Below are 20,559 nucleotides of genomic sequence, written 5' to 3'. Positions count from 1 at the left end.
CAACGGCCCATCCAGTCCAACACTCTGTGTCACATAAGAGAAGCCATGTTGGATCAGGCCAACGGCCCATCCAGTCCAACACTCTGTGTCACACAGTGGCCAATATATGTGTGTGTGTATACACACACACACACACACATATATATATATACATACTGTGGCTAATAGCCACTGATGGACCTCTGCTCCATATGCTTATCCAATCCCCTCTTGAAGCTGGTTATGCTTATAGCCTCCGCCACCTCCTGTGGCAGTGAATTCCACATGTTAATCACCCTTTGGGTGAAGAAGTACTGACCTCTATCTGGACTGGTCTTTCTGTCCCTGCCTTTCTGTGTCCACAGATGACCACAATGTATTCCACTTCCAATAATGCTGTGACTTGAGATGTAAAATTTCTGGAAATTTTGAAGTTCGGACCCCCCCCCCGTTTTTTTTGGGAGGGGGGGGGTTAAATGGAAATTTTCGGAAAAATTGAAAAAAAAAATGCTACATTTGCACTTTTTTCTTTTCCAGATTGAAAGTCATTCTGTTCCTTTAGGAACATAAAATATGACTACGGACAATTTCACTTGGCATGAAATTATCGCAGCTAGCGTATTAAAAATATAGTGCATCCAAACGATTACTACAAACAGAATTTACTTTTTAAATAATATTTATTTGTAATTGTAACAAATGGAGCAACAATCTCCTGAACTGTTTACTAGTTAATGTGGAGCAGACAAAAAAACCTCCACAAAACAATTTTTAAAAATCCAGAAGTAACAATTATTCATATTTCCTCTCCATCAGTATTAAATAAAGATAAAAAACTCATTCTCATAAAAAGGATTGAAGAGGGGGGGAAGTGAACAGAAGGGAGTGTAGGACTAAGTTTCAATGAATGGGCATGACCTAGGACTTGCTTGTCCTCAGTGCACAGAAATTAGAATAATCTGATACCATACAGATTTTTTAGAAATGATTTGGAAAATATTTGAACACCTTGTCTTAAAATATATTATTCATCATGTAAAAATAAAATGTTCCACAATCAATTTCTTTTTTTCCAATTTTTTGGAAAAAAAAAAGGCTTCAGGAAAAAAACGGAAAGAAAACCCGGGTTTCCCCCCCGAATTTTTCCGGTTTTTTTCCGGGCCTTCACATCTCTAGGTGTCACCCAAGTTTAGGTTACTAAACGGGAACATCCCCACTCCCTTCCTGAGCCGAATGTTGCTCTGACCACCAGGACATCCTACCTCCTCCACTGGATCCAAAGCCGGAGAAGCCACTGCCCTGAGTGCCAAACCCGGTCGACTGCTGGGACAGGGATCCAAAAGTGGGCGTGTTTTGATTTGCCAACGTGCCAAAGGATGCAGTGCTTGCCGTGCCACCAAAACTATTTTAGGGGAGAGACAGACAGACAAGACGGACCAAGGAAGTGAATTGTCAGATTTAAATCCCGGCGCACTGCTGCTTTATATTGTCTCAGTAGCCCAGAACACTCCTACCCCTAAATCTTGACTCACCTCTTGAAGCCCTTTAGACCAGGGGTGCCAAACATGTGGCCCGGGGGTTGAATGAGGTCCCTGGAAGGTTCCTATCAGGCCCACAAGCAAGCGTGCTTTTATCTCCCTCTCTCTTGATTCATTTGGGGTAGGTATTTGTGGGTTTCCTGCACTGTGCAGGGGGCTGGACTAGATGACCCTGGAGGTCCCTTCCAACTCTATGATTCTGTGTCATGGTTTGCTTTGCCAGGCTTTGCTCAATCACACAGGAGCTACAGAGCAAAACTTCTATTTTATCCATTGGTTGAGGGTTCTTCCTTGGGTAGGAAGGAGAGCTTGCTTTGTCAGGCTCTCTCAATCGCACAGCAGAGCTGAGCTGAGCCCCTTTTCCTTCTATTGGCTGAGGCTCTACCCCCTCCTCATCCACTGGGGAGGGAGGGAAAGAGCCAGAGCTTCCTTTGCCCAGTTTCCTCAATCACACAGGAAAGATACAAAATCTTTTAATTGTGTTTGCCTGTGTCCTTTATAAAGTTTACATCTCCACTACCTGGCATTACATTTTATGACACACACAGCCCGCCTTACAAGGCCTCATTTATGTCACATCTGGCCCTCATGAGTTCGACAACCCTGTTTAAGGCCTTTCCAGATCTCTTTTTTTAGCTCTTCCTGGTGTCTCTCTTGCATGGAGAACCATAATTTGGTGACTTTGGGAGTAGTCACACGCACTCAGTCTCATCTATCTCACAGGGTGGCTTGTAAGGATAAGAAGGAGGCGAGGAAAATGAAAGCGAAAGCCTCAGTGGGGAGAAAGGCAGGGCACAACAGAGCTAAAATAAAACCCCTGGGCCTCGGTCAAAGTGACCTTCATGGGCATTTGTGGGATATGCCTCTGTTACCAAAGGGTGGCTTCCTTCTGCACGCTCTGTTGGGTTGCACAAAGATCCCTGGAAGAGGCCCCGCTCAGGATGCCCCCTTGTAGAAGAAGACAACTGCAGATTTATACCCCGCCCTTCTCTCTGGATCAGAGACTCAGAGCGGCTTACAATCTCCTATATCTCCTTCCCTCACAACAGACACCCTGTGAAGTGGGTGGGGCTGAGAGAGCTCTCACAGCAGCTGCCCTTTCAAGGACAACTCCTACGAGCGCTATGGCTGACCCCATTCCAGCAGCTGCCAGTGGAGGAGTGGGGAATCAAACTTGGTTCTCCCAGATAAGAGTCTGCGCACTTCACCACTACACCAAACTGGCTCTCCAGTTTGTCTGCTGAAGTGAGGCCTGGAGGGAGGGAGGGAGAGAGAGAGATCATGGGCCTTGCCTGCACTAGAACCACTGCTATAGGGAGGCAAACCCTGGGGAGTTTTCAGAGATCCTTCCCAGATCCTGCTGTTTGGAAATGCCTTGCTGATGAGCGGCCGCCACCTTTATATTACTTCATTTGTTTGCCTGATTGAAAATGGTTTGGTTTTATAAAACAGATTTTGCGCTCTGCGCGTGTGTGTTACAATTCTGAGAGCTGTTGCCAGAGGCACACGCCGAGTGGGCAGGATGCAGTTGCTCATTCTGGGGTGGGTGGGGGGAGAGGGATAAAAATGTCAAAGGTGAAGGATGGGCTGAGCTGACAATGCGCTCCCCCGTTGGTGACTCACAGCCTGAAGTGGCAGAGATGCTAATGGCCTTTCTAGGCCGCTAGATATCGACACAGATGCATTGCAGACCACCAAACGCAGCCTCACCTGGCAGAGCAGGGTTTGTTTGTTTTTTCACTTTTGTTTCTGACAAACAGGTTTGCTAGGATGGCTGCATTTTCTCAAAAACCTGCAAGACCTGTTTGACCAGAGGCAATAAGAAATCTGTATGTGTCTGCTACATGTCCAGTGATTCTCTTTCTGCATATTAATAGATTTTTTCCATATATATATATATATATATATATATATATATATATATTTTTTTTTACATTAAAAATTATGCTCCAAAGGAATATTATCAAGAACGTAAATGACAAGACAAGAAGAACGGAACTGAGCCAGTTTGGTGTAGTGGTTAAATGTGCAGACGCTTATCTGGGAGAACCGGGTTTGATTCCCCACTCCTCCACTTGCAGCTGCTGGAATGGCCAAAGCTCTTGCAGGAGTTGTCCTTGAAAGGGCACCTGCTGTGAGAGCCCTCTCAGCCGCACCCACCTCACAGGGTGTCGGTTGTGGGGGGAGAAGATATAGGAGATTGTAAGCCGCTCTGAGTCTCTGATTCAGAGAGAAGGGCAGGGTATAAATCTGCAGTTGTCGTCTTCTTCAACTTGACAACTAGATGAGGGGAACAAAGGTGCTGGGTGAATCTCTCTGGGGGAGGAATGGCAAAGCAGAGCCTGGGAAAGGATCTCTCTGAAACAGGCATGGGTCTCTTCTATGGCTCAGGAACACTCTGGAAGCAGATCTGAATCCCTGGGCTGGTCTGTATGGGAGGAGGGGATCTTTCCAGTGCCCCAATCCTCACAGTGAGAACTGAGCCTACTTCCCCCTGCACAGCCTAGTCTCTTTCCTTGGACTCCAGTTTCTTGAGCATGTCGCAATCAGCGTTCCCTCTAAACTAGCGTGAGCTAGCTCACAGTTTTTTAAGCCTCTGGCTCACCCATTTTTGTCTTAGCTCAGGAAAAATGGCCTCGGAGCAAGCTAATTTATACAGCAGCTCACATCTTTAATGCCAGCAGCTCACAAAGTAGAATTTTTAATCACAAGACTCCACAGCTTAGAGGGAGTATTGGCCGGGATACCACAGAATGTCGATCACTGGCTTTTATGGATGTGAGGGCGGCAGGGAATAAATCGTTCACCGTATAATGGAATGTTTATTTATTTAACCAAATTTATATCCCGCCCTCCCCTAACGGGCTCAGGGTGGCTAACCACGGTTAAAAACCACAGAGAATATTAAAAAGAACATACAATAAAATCAAATCCCACACATTTTTAGCCATAAAATCCAAGATGCTCGTTGATGTTTCTGAATATCTGTCTTTGTCCAACGGGACTGTCAGTGCGGAGCCTGCTTCGGTGGGGAGGGCGGGATGTAAGTCGAATTAATAAATAGAATAAAAATAATAAATACATTCGCTACCTCCCCTTAACCGTTAAAGGCAAGCTTAAATAGTTCAGTCTTACAGGCCCGGCAGAACGGTGGCAGGTCCCGCAGGGCCCTGACATTTTCGGGGAGGACGTTCCACAGAGCGGGGGCTAGTGTCAAAAACGCTCTGGCTCTAGTGGTGGACAACTGAACTGTGTATGTAAATATTACATAATTATGTGATTTATAATGTACTGTATTTTTCGGACCATAAGGTGCTCCGGACCATAGGACACACCTTCCTCCTGGGGGGCGATCCGCTGCCTCCGCCTCCAATCCCGGCGCTTCCCCCGCGCCTGCCTGCTTGGCTCCAGCTTCTTCCAGCAAGCGCTGGGATCGCTCCATGCTGCCCCCACCGCAAACCCAGCGCTTCGCGAGTGCCGGCTGCGGAGAGGGCAGTGTGCTTCCTCCGTGCCTGTCTGCCTGGCTCCAGCTCTGACGCTTACAGCAAGCGCCAGGATCGCTCCCTCTGCCCTCCAATCCCAGCGCTTGCTTTAAGCATCAGAGCTGGAGCCAGGCAGACGGGCACGGAGGAAACACCCGCCCCCTCCGCAAACCCAGCGCTTCGCGAGCGCCGGCTGTGGAGGGGGCAGAGTGCTTCCTCCATGCCTTTCTGCCTGGCTCCAGCTCTGATGCTTAAAGCAAGCGCTGGGATCGGAGGGCGGAGGCAACGGATTGCCCCGCCCCGGAGGAAGGTACCTTCGCTCCATAAGACGCACACACTCCCCCCCCCTTTTTTGGGGGGGAAAGTGCGTCTTATGGTCCAAAAAATACGGTACATAATTGTGTAAATTATGCAAATAGCTCTGGACAGTTAAAAAATAATAATAAAGTGGCACCTAACCGCTTTAGACCGATAAAAGCAATGTGGATGCTTTATAGGAAAGTGAAGTCTCCCGAGATCGGCGGCCGGCTTACCCAAATCCTCCGGTGTTGGCGGCTGCTGTCCCTTCGCCGAAGACTTTGCCTCCCGTCGAGCCCAGAGGGCTTGAAAAGGCTGGGGCTGAACCGAATGCTGGCACCCCTCCAAACCCAGGGGACCCCCCGAAAGTGGGAGGGCTGCCGAACACTGGAGCAGCTCCGAAGCCACCTGAGCAAAACAGAGGCAAAAAAGAGGGACAAAAGAAAACCAATCAAAGACAATAAACGGACGGGGAGGGGGGGAGGTAAGAGACAGACAGAGAGACAGAGACAGACAGAGAGAGAGAGACAGAGACAGACAGAGAGAGTGAGACAGACAGAGAGAGAGAGAGAGACAGGCAGAGAGAGAGAGACAGAGACAGACAGAGAGAGAGAGAGAGAGAGACAGGCAGAGAGAGAGAGACAGAGACAGACAGAGAGTGAGACAGAGAGAGAGAGAGAGAGAGAGAAGAGTTAGATTCTCCCCTGCAGCAGACCCAGAACACAAAAGTGAGCGGCTTCCCGATCGTCCTTGCAGCCGCAGAGCTCGCGAAGGGTCCCCACCGCAAGGCTGGGCATCTCCCCTCTAAAAACTTAAGGATGGGAAACGCTTAAAGCACAAGTCTTGAAAACGAAAAGAACCGTCCTCCTATCACCTGGGGCCGGAGCTGACGGAGCCCAGATCTGTTTCAGGGAAACACCTTCCCTGACCCTGGCCAGGTTACATCCGACGTTTGGCTCTCTGTGACGTGGGAACAGCTGCCAATTCTTAACTCACGCAGAGGGGGAGATGGTGGTAGGCAGGGGGATATTTGTCTGAATCAGCGGTTCCGAACAGGGTGCTCGCTGACACCTTTTCTGGTGCCCGTCAAGTGTTTTTGGAAAGTGGGCAGGGCCGTGGGTTTTTTTTGCCCAGCAAGGGTTCTGATTGGCTGTGCAGATTTTTAAAAAACATTACTTAGGCACTGTTTCTACCAGGACACAAGGATCTTCACTGTGTGACTGAAGGTAAGCTGCGGCAGCTGTTTTCTGGCTGGCTGTGCCTCCTGCGACCCCCGGCCGATGGCTGGGCCCACCGCTCTGCTTCAAAATTCCAAAGGAGACCAGAGGCTCAGGAAGGCTGGAGACGCCTGGTCTAAATGGAGAGGCTCTCTGGCAGGTGTCTGATCTGGGAGGAAGGGCAGGAAGAGGAAATGGAGGAGGGTGGCGTTACTGGTCCCTTTTCCACCTCCCCGCTCCGTGGTCTTGAACTGGTGATAGCACGGTTGGTATCAGCAACTGTAAGCCCCCCGGAACCCAACACCAGCTTTTCACGTGCCTGCCCGGAGGGGTGTAGGGAAAGTAACTGTGCTCCCTTGTGACTGGATGGGTCGCTTTGAGGGCGGTGGGGGCAGAGGCCTTGCTCGGCCCCCCTGCCACTCCATCCGGCTAAACAGAGTGCCAACTGGCAACGCGCCCCTCGTCTTGGTTTAGAAGCCTCTGCGACCACCCAATGAAGCAGGCCAAGCTGAGCGAACTGAAATGGCCCTCGCTCTGCTGGGTGCTGAAATGGCCCTCGCTCCGCTGGGCACTGAAACGGCCCTCGCTCCACAGAGGGAGCAAAGGGCCTAGCCAGATGTGACACAAAGAGTCGTACTGCTGTAATGCAGGGGTGGCTATCGGTAGCTCTCCAGATGTTTTTGCCTTCAACTCCCATCAGCCCCAGCCATTGGCCATGCTGGCTGGGGCTGATAGGAGTTGTAGGCAAAAAACATCTGGAGAGCTACCGCTGGCCACCCCTGCTGTAATGTATCAATAAGAAAACCTTTTCTGAATCTCAGCAAGAGGCCTGATTATTGAGGACCACTCAGGGGCTGAAAGGGGTCTGCTCTGCAGAGTCAAGGAGCCCCTCCCCTTCCTTGGCGAGGTGACAGCTGACCCCCTCATTCCTCTGTTTTCTTCTCAACCTTTGAGAGAGGCTGGCATTATGGATTTCTCCTCTGCCGACATAGAAGCCGGTTGCTTTGTAGTTAAATACACATGGTACTTAACGGAGGGCATGCACCTTTCTTAGGAACCCTGTGGCGCAGAGTGGTAGGCTGTGGCACTGCTGTCCAAGCTCTGCTCGCGACCCAAGTTTGATCCCGGCGGAAGCTGGTTTCAAGCAGCTGGCCCAAGGTTGACTCAGCTTTCCATGGTCAGTAAAATGAGTCCCCAGCTTGCTGGGGGGATAGTGTAGGTGACTAGGGAAAGCAACGGCAAACCACCCCATAAAAAGCCTGTGGTGCAAACGTCCTGATGGGACGTCACCCCACGGATTGGTCATGACCTGGTGCTTGCACAAGAGGCCACCTTTACCTTTTTATGCACCTTTCTAAACCCTCGACATGCACAACCGAGATGAGGCCCATTAGCGTTACAAACAGCATGGACGCGACATTTCAAATGTCCAGCAGACATCCATTATTGCAGTAGTCCCTATGACAGCACTGTAAGTTAAAGTGGAATTCTCACCCCAGCGCTCCAGAGGGAAGGCTAAGGCTGGGGATGGGGGATTTGACCTGAGAAGGTCACGGCTGCACCCTCACACCAGGCGTCCGCAGGTCCACCTGTGTCTGGACTGCATCACTGCTGCATGTGGCGGGGGGGGGGGTGTTCCACATAATGCAACATTCTTGCATTTAAAAAAAACCCCAGAAAACCTCGCAGAGAGAAAACAATCACCTCAGGATTCTAGCCTATCCTTCCTCCCTGTTACGCTCGTCTTCCACGCGGGGGGAATTTTTTTTGTTTGTTTGCGTGGAGGAATTTCCGCCACGTGGCCCCCGACCTGCAGCCTGAAATGGTACAGCCCAGACACAGGTTGGCCATCTCATCTTAATGAGAAGAAGGCCTCGGCTGGTTTACAAGAGACAATGCCGTGCATGCAAGGAGACCGGAGCGTTACCCATCACGTTTGCCACCCTGCGTCCCGTGCCTTCCAGATAGCCATCTTTAGGCAGCCTCTGAAGGAATCTCAACCGCCCGCCCACATCAGAGAGACAGCGCCGGGGTTGTCTCAGAGCTGCAAATCCCCACCCAGTCGGCGCAGGCGAGCACGGACGGAGGGGGCCGCTTTCCAGCGCTGCCTCATGCATCCCTCGAAGCACTTACTGCAAAAGGAGTGGCTAGGTTCTGCAGGCATGTCCTTATAAAAAAATCCCTCGGACATGAATTGAGCCGGCCAGAAACGCCTGCTGGAGCCGGCATGCAAAAAAAAAAAAGGCACCAGCCGCAGCAGCTGCTGCCGCCGCCAGCTCTCTGCAAGGGAGGAAAAAAAAAACCCCTGAGCAGTTGCTAAGGTAGCATTTCTAACGTCGCGAGGAAAACCGCAGCCGTTCCAGAGTAGCTGTGTATCGCACCCTAGAGGCAGGCTGCTTGCGGAGCTGACCTGTCAAGAAGCTTGGGGAGGGAGAACGAGTGACTTCCAAAATGCAACCGTCGGGCTGAGCTATTGTCATTCCCTCCGCGCTGCAGGAGGGGAAGATTGGGGAGAGGAGCTTGACTCTCAAATTGCTCACCGGGAGCGACGTTTGAACACCTATAAAACCGGCCAATGCTGACCCAGATCATCAGCCGACACTTTGCTCGGCGGGCGTCAATTATACGGGTCAGGGCCTAAGCTGTGGAGCCTGGTGAGCAGAAATCCTGCTTTGTGAGCTACTGGCATTCAAGTTGTCAGCAAGCAATTCGCCGGCTGTGTAAATTAGTTTGCTCTGGGGCCATCCTTCCTGAGCTAAGACAAAAACGGGTGAGCTGGGGAGCTAAAAAAACTGAGCTGGCTCACACTAACTCAGCTTAGAGGGAACACCGGTCAGGGCAATCAGCTCCTCTCAGGGCAGAATTCTAGATGGTGGAAAAACAGAACTCTTGGCCTCGGATATGACTTGCCATGCAGACGGAAGGAGCCAAAGAAACTCCTTTGAAGACTGTCTTGTGAGAAAATAGCCAGTCCTGCTTGCCCAGTTGCTCAGGAAGGCCACCGCAGAGCCACAAATCCAATCCACCCCTCCCCCCATGACTTTCCACTTTTTCGTCCTGCGCTTCTGTCTCTTGCCTGTTCGGGAACTCAGATAACTTCCTTTTGCCAGTCGGCTGGGGTGGGGGAAGGATGCATTTTAATACCCTGGGTGAAATTCCAGCCCGGGGGCCACTGTAACGGATCCCGCCTGGCTGTAAATACAAACCCTCTGGAAAGAAATATAAAATAAAAGCGCTCCCGTTGAATTATTTAACGCAGATCGGGTATCTAATTACACTTCTGTCCGGGCGCTGTGTGTGTTTTACCCGTCGGCTCCGCGCTTTGTTAATGGATTGGAATCTCCCATGTGTTCTAAGTCAGCAAAGAGGATGCAAAGGAAGCGGAGAGGGATGCGCGAGCAGTGCAGCAGGAAAGGCAAGCCCCCCTCCCCCCCCCGTGCAGGGTTTTCCTTACTCCAAGTGTAATGAGAGAATGGGCTTCTAGAGGTTCTGCAGTGGAAGGTTCACTCCCACCAATGCCAGGGCAGGCACAGTGGGCACCACCGGCCAATAAAAGCAGCGGTGCAGTGCAGGTCCCGCCTCCTCTCTTCCTGTCCCAGTTCCGCAGTCCAGTTGGTCAAACGGAACTGAAGGAGTGCCCACTGCTAGCAGACATAGGCGGGCTAGGTAAGTCAACCAGTTGTAGCAGTCAGAGGTGTGGGGGGGGGGGAGGGAGGGAACTTGACCTCTCTTGACCCAAAAGTTTTTTAAAAAGCACAAGCATCGCTTCTGGCTTGGAAGGTGGCTTCCCTTCTCAATCAACAAGACAACAAAGTCAAGCCCGCGCTCTGGGCTCTAAGGAGGGACTGCCGTACAGTTAGTCCTCGTGAGAGAATGGCGTTTGTTAGAGTTTGCTTCGGCCACAGGGAATGCACAGCGCTTCTGCAGCGGAGGAGTCGGATCAACTGATAAATGGCACATCCGGACCCCTAAGTCACAGCTATTTGGGCTCCGTCCTGGATAGCCCAGGCAAGCCTGATCTCGTCAGATCTCAGAAGCTAAGCAGGCTCAATGCTGGCGAGTACTTGGACGGGAGACCTCTTTGAAATGCCAGCAGGAGGACAGGGGCAGGTTTTATTCAGCCACCTCTTGGAATATGTCATGACCAGTGTTCCCTCTAAGCTGCGTTAGCGTGAGCCAGCTCACAGATTTTTAGCCTCCAGCTCACAGGTTTTTGTCTTAGCTCAGGAAGGATGGCCCCAGAGCTCACTAATTGACGCAGGAGCTCACAACTTGAATGCCAGGAGCTCACAAAGTAAAATTTTTGCTCACACGACTCTGCAGCTTACAGGGAACACTGGCCATGACATATATGAAAAACAGCTATTTGGGGCACCCTAAACGCAGGGTTGTCTGCACACAACGATTGATATGGGTGTAAAATTCAGCACCTCGGCGAAAGGGGAAGGAAGCTGGTTTCTTGTCCTTAAGGGTAACGGACAGAGATTTTGAAACAAGCGGATGATGCCCGGTCAAATCTCCTAAATGCAGCCCCTTCCTCTCGACTAGCAGAAGCAGAATTTTTGCAGGATGCAGCATTAACTTCGATTTTTTTTAAAAAGCGCTTTCAAACAGCAACGCTCCGTGAACGTGTGGGGTTTTTTACACTCTGGGGGAACGGCTCTGCCTACAGAAGACTCTTCTCTGTGTATTATGAGCTCAATGCATGAATGAATACCTGCTTTGGTTGGGCTGGAGAACCCGAAGCCCTGAGAAGCCACGCTCCCTCCGCCGGAACTGAACGTGCCCGCCGGCTTCTGCTCACCGAAGGAGGAGGGGGAGGCGGCGCCAAACCCAAAGGTCTTGGCTCCGCTGTTCCCAAAAAGGCTCGACGTATCTGGGATGGGGAGAAAAAAAAATCCACTGCTTTTTCTACAGCACGTCAGGACAAAAACGAAACCCCCTAAAAAAGCTAATCACGGCTAGACCCTGAAGAGCAGGCAGCTGCGCTTCGTGCTAGGCTGGTAACGAACGGCCATTCCGTATGGCGAGTGAATATATCCTGCTGGTGATCAGGAAGCTCTGGGGAACTGCAAGCAAGCTTTATTTCTTCCATGTCATTGTGTAGGTTCTGCAGAGCTGTTGCACGCAGAACCACATGCCCACTTCCCTTTTCAACAACTACCCCTTCTCTGAGGGGCTTGGGAAAGCATAAGAAGAAGATGATATTGGATTTATATCCTGCCCTCCACTCCGAAGAGTCTCAGAGCGGCTCACAATCTCCTTTCCCTTCCTCCCCTCCTCCACAACAGACACCCTGTGAGGTAGATGGAGATATTGGATTTATATCCTGCCCTCCACTCCGAAGAGTCTCAGAGCAGCTCACAATCTCCTTTACCTTCTTCCCCCACAACAGACACCCTGTGAGGTAGATGAAGATATAGGATTTATATCCTGCCCTCCACTCCGAAGAGTCTCAGAGCGGCTCACAATCTCCTTTCCCTTCCTCCCCTCCTCCACAACAGACACCCTGTGAGGTAGATGGAGATATTGGATTTATATCCCGCCCTCCACTCCGAAGAGTCACAGAGCAGCTCACAATCTCCTTTACCTTCTTCCCCCACAACAGACACCCTGTGAGGTAGATGAAGATATAGGATTTATATCCCACCCTCCACTCCGAAGAGTCTCAGAGCGGCTCACAATCTCCTTTCCCTTCCTCCCCTCCTCCACAACAGACACCCTGTGAGGTAGATGGAGATATTGGATTTATATCCTGCCCTCCACTCCAAAGAGTCACAGAGCAGCTCACAATCTCCTTTACCTTCTTCCCCCACAACAGACACCCTATGAGGTAGATGAAGATATTGGATTTATATCCCGCCCTCCACTCCGAAGAGTCTCAGAGCAGCTCACAATCTCCTTTCCCTTCCTCCCCCACAACAGACACCCTGTGAGGTGGGTGGGGCTGAGAGGGCTCTCACAGCAGCAGCCCTTTCAAGGACAACCTCTGCCAGAGCTATGGCTGACCCAAGCCCATCTCAGCAGGTGCAAGTGGAGGAGTGGGGAATCAAACCTGGTTCTCCCAGATAAGAGTCCGCACACTTAACCACTACACCAAACTAAGCAGCCCTCGACTCTTGTTATTTTATCCACACTACATCCTGGGAGGTATGCTAAGCAGAGTGACAAAAGCCCCCCAGTGAGCTTCATCGATGAATGAGAACTTGAACCCAGGGCTCTCCACTCTTCATTTGACACTCTTCGCTACTAGGCCACATGGGCTCTTTGAAGATGATGATGATATTGGATTTATACCTTGCCCTTCACTCTGAATCTCAGTCTCAGAGCGGCTCACAATCTCCTTTCCCTTCCTCCCCCACAACAGACACCCTGTGAGGTGGGTGGGGCTGAGAGCTCTTCCAGCAGCTCCCTTTCAAGGACAACTCCTACGAGAGCTCTGGCTGACCCAAGGCCATTCCAGCAGGTGCAAATGGAGGAGTGGGGAATCAAACCCGGTTTTCCCAGATAAGAGTTGGTGCTAAACCACTACACCAAACCGGCTGCAGCTGAGTTGGAGCCCAACCACGGTAATGGAGTGAAGAAGTGGGCATGAATGTGAAAGCTGATACCTTGAATAAAACTTTGTTGGTTTTAAAGGTGCCACTAGCGTCTGGACTCAAACTTTGTTCTGCTAGTCAAATGCAAACCTTTCCCCCCTGTCCTGTTTATCCCACAGCTTGAGAATCACCCGCTCTGTACTTTATGGGCTATTTGAAGATGATGATGATATTGGATTTATATCCCGCACTCCACTCCAAAGAGTCTCAGAGCGGCTCACAATCTCCTTTCCCTTCCTCCCCCACAACAGACACCCTGTGAGGTGGGTGGGGCTGGAGAGGGCTCTCACAGCAGCTGCCCTTTCAAGGACACCTCTGCCAGAGCTATGGCTGACCCAAGGCCATTCCAGCAGCTGCAAGTGGAGGAGTGGAGAATCAAACCCGGTTCTCCCAGATAAGAGTCCGCACACTTAACCACTACCCCAAACTGGCTCTCTCATTTGATTCTCTCATCCAGTCCCCTGAGCTGGGAGTTATAGAGGGCAGTGGCTCCACAGTGCTGGGTGCAGAGCCTTGAACCAGACTGCAAGACGTCATGCCAAAACTGGCAAGTGTCATGAAAAGCAGGTTTCCAGCTGCTGTTAGCAGGAGACACAGCTAAACAGCAATTTGGGGATGGTCCCTGCTGACAAATCTGCTCTCCAGTCGAGAATGCCAAAAACCCAAGTCACTAAGGACAGCTGGCTAAGACAATCGCAACAGCTGAGGAACAAATTAAGGATATTCCGTTTTCAAGTCCTCTCTCTAATAACTGGAGAGCATCCCGCCAAGAGAGGCCAACCAGATTCAAAAGGACAATTCAGGCATGTCATGTAAAATGCATCCTGTGCCATCCAGATTTTAAATTGCAGTACTGATGTTACACATATATAATAATGCAATATTGTGCAGTAAAAATCTACATCTTTTCCTCAGACCTGCCAGGGCCCAGAAAAGACTGTAGATTAGTGGAAGGGATGCCTTTTGAGGGCTGGCGTCTTCACCACCAGGCAATCCACTTGCAGCTCCTTCCCCCTGGAAAACCCTGGAACCTGGTCAAAGCCATCAACTGCCAGGCCCGGAAAACCCTTCTGTACACCTTCCTGTGTGTTCCCCCCCCCCATCATTCAGGGAACTTCTGACGGACTTTGTTTGAAGATGCTTCGGGAGTTGATCTTCGCTTAATAATGTATAACAACCACCACCACAAAATGTGTTTCTATACTCATCTATACACCTATACGTCGGTTTGGTGGTGTGGTTAAGTGTGCGGACTTTTATCTGGGAGAACCGGGTTGGATTCCCCACTCCTCCACTTGTACCTGCTAGCATGGCCTTGGGCCAGCCATAGCTCTGGCAGAGGTTGTCCTTGAAAGGGCAGGTTCTGGGAGAGCTCTCTCAGCTCCACCTACCTCACAGGGTGTCTGTTGTGGGGGAGGAAGGTAAAGGAGATTGTGAACCGTTCTGAGACTCTGAGATTCAGCTCGGAGGGTGGGATACAAATCCAATGTCTTCTACACCCAGCTCTGGTGTAAAACGGGAGGGAAATATTTAGCATCAAACATGTGCTTTGAACCCCAGGGCTCAGCCTTGAAATGTGTGAAGTGAACACCAGACGTACCCCTGAGCATGCAGGAAGTTCTCCATCCCTCGGCTCTGAGGCAAACAGTTCAAAACCGTCTAGGATTTGAACCTGCAGGCCCGTCCAAGCTTGACTTCCAGCTTGCTGCCAAAAAAACAGTTTTTGTTTCAAGTTGGCACGGATCTCGGGGCCGAGTTCACACGCTCAGCTGCTACCTGGTGATCAGCTGAACTCTTGCAGCTGAACGTGTGAACAAACTCGAGGGGACAAAGAATGACGCACCATGAAAAGCTGACCAATGAATGGAATCATCCACACGCACTGATCACCGTTTGGAGCTGTTGTTCTCGAGGGTGTGAAATGCGCACGTGTGCCCTGGACTCTTGCGAACCAGGTTCCCTTCAAAGCAACATCCTCCCCCTTCCCCCCATGACTGACTTACTCTGGGTGGTCGAAGGCCCAAATCCTGTGCCGGTAGAACTGAATGGATTTTTGTTTGCCGCATCCTGGCTCGGCTTTCCTCCCAGGCCGCTGAAGAAGGCGCCTCTCCCCCCGCTGCCGGAACCGAAGAGGCCCCCGCCGGGAGAAGGCTGCTGTAGGAGAAAAGAAGAAGGAAAGCAGCTGGGGATGCTTCTTTTCGCCAGAGTCACAGAGGGCTCTTGGAGGCTCAAGAGCCAGGTGGATTCCTGCAGGGACCAGCAGACTAAGGGGTCAGCACCCGGGTGGGGGGCACGGTGCCACTGAACAGCTTCCGCAGCTCCCCACAGTGATGAAAAATGCAAGGAAAAATTTTTTCAAGCAACTGCTTGCTACACAATGCTCTTTCTTGGGCAGAAATACGTTGTGCTGCGCATGCGTTGGGAGGCTCAGAGTCACATTCAAAATAGGACTGTCTGGCACCCCAGGCAAGGTTAGCTTCTAACGCCTCCACTGCACTGGTAATATCACTGTATCACATGGGGGGCACCCAATTTGGCGCACCCAGAAGGCCAGCACCCTAGGTGGTCACCTAGTTTGCGTAGTGGCAGGGTCGGCCCTGGATTCTGCCGAGTCATGTTTGCAGAAGGGGGACAGCAGAGCTGGTGTTCGCTCAGGGCAGCCGTCCACCGGTGGTCTATGAACAAAAAAAAGCAAAATGTGGGCTTGGGGAACTCGCAGCCAGGACTGAATGCGGCTGACCCGGTATCTGCAGCCTGGTCCATTTTCGGTCAATACGGCCTGCATCTTATGAAACGGACGCACTGCAAAGTTTATCCTAACTTCTCAGGCCTTTCCCCGTTGGGCTCATCTTCTGCACGCTTTAACAATGGCCGTTGTAGAACGCACAGGTTTATGGAATGGCCAACGAGAAATGCAAGAAGAGGTGCGGCAGGCGGTTTTGTTCAAACCGGAGGAATCCAGACATGAGCTGATGCATTTCTTTACGGTCACTCAAGTGGTCTAGAGACTGGTAAGGGAGAAAGGACTAGGTGTATGGTTCCCATCTTGCTGACAATAAACACGAACAGAAAAGTTTTCGCGGCCCTTAACTTTGCTCTCAAATATGACAGCGCTGCAAACTATAAGCAGGCCTGCGGAATCAGCATCCTCTTTCCAACGCTTTAGACCCACCAGTTAAGCAGGAACCGCCTCCCCCCCCCCACCCACCGCAACCATACATATGCCCCCAAATGTGGAAACTCCACTGAGCTATCATGACAAAATGGCTCCAGCGAGACCACCACAAAGAGCCCCGTGGCGCAGAGTGGTAAAGCTGCAGTATTGCAGTCTGAGCTCTCTGCTCACGACCCGAGTTCGATCCCGGCGGAAGCTGGGTTTTCAGGTAGCTGGTTCAAGGTTGACTCAGCTTCCCATCCTTCTGAGGTCAGTAAAATGAGCACCCAGCTTGCTGGGGGGAAAGTGTAGATGACTGGGGAAGGCAAAGGCAAACCACCCCGTAAAAAGTCTGCCATGAAAATGTGATGTGACGTCACCCCAGAGTCGGAAACGACTGGTGCTTTACCTTTGACCACCGCAAATTGGTGCACTCCCCTTTAAAAAACACTTAAGCTGGTGGTCATTGTTAGATCTATGTCACGATGGATTCAGGATGCACAAAAGAGACTTCTTTTGCCTACAACACAGCCGGTGGATGGACTTAGTAGCTGCGCTGTGTGACTTGGGCATGCCCTAAATCTACTGCAAAGCAAATCATGAATGCAAGAGGAGTTCTTTCCCTCCCACTAGAATCACGCGCGTGCAACACAGTCATTCCGGAAAGAGTGGGATTACCTGGCCAAAGAGGTTGCTGCTGGTGTTGGCCTGCCCGAACACAGAACCTGTACCACTGGAACCAAATGCTGGAGGAAGGGAGGGGGAAAAGGTAGTGAGAATGTGAGACACTTTAGCACAGAAGAGCAAAAAGTCCCTGTATCAGAACCACCTGGAGGATGCTATCCCTAACTTCAAAGGCAGGAAAGAGGAGAGATGAGAAGCCGCCAGTCCAGCAACCTGGGCCAACCGAGGAAGTCTCACCTCCGTTTTGAATTGTGTGTGTGCATTTGGGGTGGGGGTGGGGGAGGAGGGCATTCCTTTTGGGGTTGCTTCAGAACTGGGAAATGGGTACACTCCAGGCACATGAAGCACGATCCACGGTGGAAGATCTCCCGGTTTCTTGCAGCGGAGCTTGATCAAGCGAACCTCTTAGTGGACTGTGCTTTGTGGATAAGAGCTACCTCCCTTAAGCAGGGCTTTTTCTTGTAGCAGGAACTCCTTTGCATATCAGGCCACACACCCCTGATGGAGCCAATCCTCCCTGTAGTAACAGCCCTGTAAGCTCTTGGAAGATTGGCTACATGAGAGGGGTGTGGCTTAAAATGCAAAGGAGTTCTTGCTGCTGCTGTAAAAACCAAACCAAACCCTGCCCTTAACAATGCCCAGAGTGTTACCTGAAGGGACCACCCTGGCCTGGGTCAGGAGAAGAGCTCACCTTTCATCTTTTTGTATCATTATACAAGACATGTTTGGCCAGGACTCTCCCTTATGTCTACAATACAGGACCTGTTTTGAAATTTGAACAGGACGCTTTTATAGACTTATAGAAATACCCTCCTAGGTTTATGAGCCATCTTGATGTATCGAAAGCGTAACAAATTTTTAGAACCGTTAAAGGCTTATTGCATTATCTCCGTTTTCAACTGTTGTGAGCCGGCCTGCGTGCAGGAAAGGGCGGGATAGAAATCTAACTAATAAATAAACCATTTTTTAGGCAATGCCTGCTTTCAGTCCTTTCCTTCCCCTTCCTCCACGTGGGCAATCAAGCCTAACCTAACGCCAAAATGGCTCTTTATTATTCCTTCACCTCATGTGGGGAATAGACACCTTGCAATATGGAAAGAGTTACTGCTAATGAAATAAATAGTCTGGGTTTCTGTTAAGAATGGATTCTGGTGACCCATGCCACGGTCACCTCGAGAATAGATCACTGTAATGCTCTCTACATGGGGCTACCCTTGAACCTGACTCGGAGACTACAGCTAGGGCAGAACACTGCAGCGTGGCTGTTAATGAGGGCCCCTAGATGGGAGCACATTTGGCCAGTGCTGAAAGAAGATGATGATATTGGATTTATATATCCTGCCCTCCGCTCTGAAGAGTCTCAGAGCGGCTCACAATCTCCTTTCCCTTCCTCCACCACAACAGACACCCTGTGAGGTGGGTGGGGCTGGAGAGGGCTCTCACAGCAGCTGCCCTTTCAAGGACAACCTCTGCCAGAGCTATGGCTGACCCAAGGCCATTCCAGCAGGTGCAAGTGGAGGAGTGGGGAATCAAACCCGGTTCTCCCAGATAAGAGTCCACGCACTTAACCACGACACCAAACTGGCTCCCCTATTGAAAGAACTGCACTGGCTGCCTATTGTGTTCCGAGTCCATTTCAAGGTGTTGGTTTTGACCTTTAAAGCCCTTTATGGCTGCCTATCTATGGGACCGCCTTTCTCCATATGTTCCCCAGAGAGCACTGTGTTCAGGGACACAAAACCTATTGTCCATCCCCGGACAAAGGAAGCCAGGCTCTGCTCCACACGGGCTAGGCCCTTCTCGGTGGCAGAAATGTGGAATGCCCTCCCGGAGGCTATAAGGGCCCTGTGGGACCTTTCTCAATTCCGCAGGGCCTGCAAAACCAAATTGTTTCGGCAGGCCTTCAACACCTAACTGGGAAGAACTGCCACCTCACATCGCTGAGAAGTTACAAACATCATATGATCACTAACAGCAAGAAGAAAGATTCCGCCATACCAAAAATTGGATAGCACCACAAAATGTTTTAAATTGTATGTTACTGGTTTTTAAAACTGTATTATGCTATTGATTGTTAGCCGCCCTGAGTCCGCTTGCGGAGAGGGTGGCATAGAAATTGAACGTAATAAATAATAAATTAAGTGGGCCTGAGACCAGCTTCTTGGAGTGAGCCACGAGAAATGAGATTTCCCACCCACCCACCCCCCTGAACATATATGAAGCTGCCTTATACTGAATCAGACCTTTGGTCCAGCAAAGTCAGTATTGTTTTCTCAGACTGACAGTGGCTCTCCAGGGTCTCAAGCTGAGGTTTTTCACGCCTATTTGCCTGGACCCTTTTTTGGAGATGCCAGGGATTGAACCTGGGACCTTCTGCTTCCCAAGCAGATGCTCTACCACTGAGCCACTGACCCCCCCTTGGCAGGGAGGCTCCAAGCTTCGTTAATCGTCTCTTCCTTTGATAAATAATGGAATGCTTTGATTATAAAAAGAGAATTTCCTGGTCTGATTCCCCGTATCGCTTGAAATGCCAACACTGCAATCGACATTTTGGCCCCTCCCCTCGGGCAGTCTGCCTCCCTTCACCCACCAGCACCTGCTAAAAATGTTCTTTTGTTGTGTAAATAAGAAGGGGCTGATCTCTAAACGTAACCAGGGGTAGAACAAAGTAGGAGCCCAGTAGCACCTTTAAGACCAACAAAGTTTTATTCAGAATGTAAGCTTTCGTGTGCTAGAAGCACACTTCCTCAGACGATAGGATGGAATGGCAAACACACCTCAATATAGAGAGTGCACAGCCCAGTTAACATAAACTAACCATCGCCAAACCCCAAACTGTGCTTCTTTTAATCTGAGAACAAACATTTCCATGATTTTGTATACTAATTCACTGCCCGCTCTCTCTGTATTGAAGTGTGTTTGCCATTCCATCCCATCGTCTGAGGAAGTGTGCTTCTAGCACACGAAAGCTTATGTTCTGAATAAAACTTTGTTGGTCTTAAAGGTGCTACTGGACTCCAACTTTGCTCTACTGCGTCAGACCAACACGGCTGCCCACTTGTAATCTGGGGCGATTAACCCAATTTGTTGGGCGAAAGGAGCCACCAGGAAGCCCCCCCTTTCCCGTCCACGGCCAGGGGGTCTGTGCCATGCAAATTCCTGGCAGAGCTGCCGACCTTGCCCGTCATGCAGCTGGAGGGAGGGGCTTCAGACTGGATGGGCTATTTTTATCTTTGAAAGAGTTAAGGAAAAAAACCAAGACATTCCGGACTTCCAAATGTCCACCCTTGCCGAAAAGAAGCCATTCGCGGTTCCACTTTGTTGAAACGCATACCATTTTGCTGTCCAAGGTATTTTTAAAAGCCCTTGCTTGATCTTGTGTCCAGTGCCAGAAGGCAACCAGGTTTGGTCAGCTGCAGCAAGCGCAAGAGCCCTGCGAGGGCTACGTGGTGTGAGTTTGTGTGGACTGGATATCAGACATATCTGCTGCAGTAGCCTGGGTTTAGCAGGGCAGGAAAGCTTCTACCAGCGGTGCCCAAACGGTGACTTGGGAATTGCATGTGGCTCTTTCACACATATTGTGTGGCTCTCCGTTTGGAGAAGGCATTT

The 20,559-nt window shown here is 50.5% G+C and overlaps 1 protein-coding gene across 1 annotated transcript in view; it reads right to left on the bottom strand.

The window, feature by feature from the left end:
- The window catches only part of NUP214 (nucleoporin 214), a 120,247-nt gene that overhangs the window by 4,565 nt on the left and 95,123 nt on the right, over positions 1-20,559 (bottom strand). The window contains exons 31-35 of the mRNA XM_060250637.1: positions 16,945-17,012; positions 15,116-15,266; positions 11,231-11,389; positions 5,533-5,704; positions 1,242-1,381 (exon numbers count right to left, since the gene is read on the bottom strand). Coding sequence (XP_060106620.1) covers positions 1,242-1,381; positions 5,533-5,704; positions 11,231-11,389; positions 15,116-15,266; positions 16,945-17,012 — 690 coding nt within the window. The remainder of the gene's footprint in view (positions 1-1,241; positions 1,382-5,532; positions 5,705-11,230; positions 11,390-15,115; positions 15,267-16,944; positions 17,013-20,559) is intronic.

The sequence above is a fragment of the Heteronotia binoei genome, chromosome 12, assembly GCF_032191835.1.
Source record: "Heteronotia binoei isolate CCM8104 ecotype False Entrance Well chromosome 12, APGP_CSIRO_Hbin_v1, whole genome shotgun sequence".
In the NCBI taxonomy this organism is placed as follows: Eukaryota; Metazoa; Chordata; class Lepidosauria; order Squamata; family Gekkonidae; genus Heteronotia; species Heteronotia binoei.
This window is presented reverse-complemented; position numbering and strand designations above follow the sequence as displayed.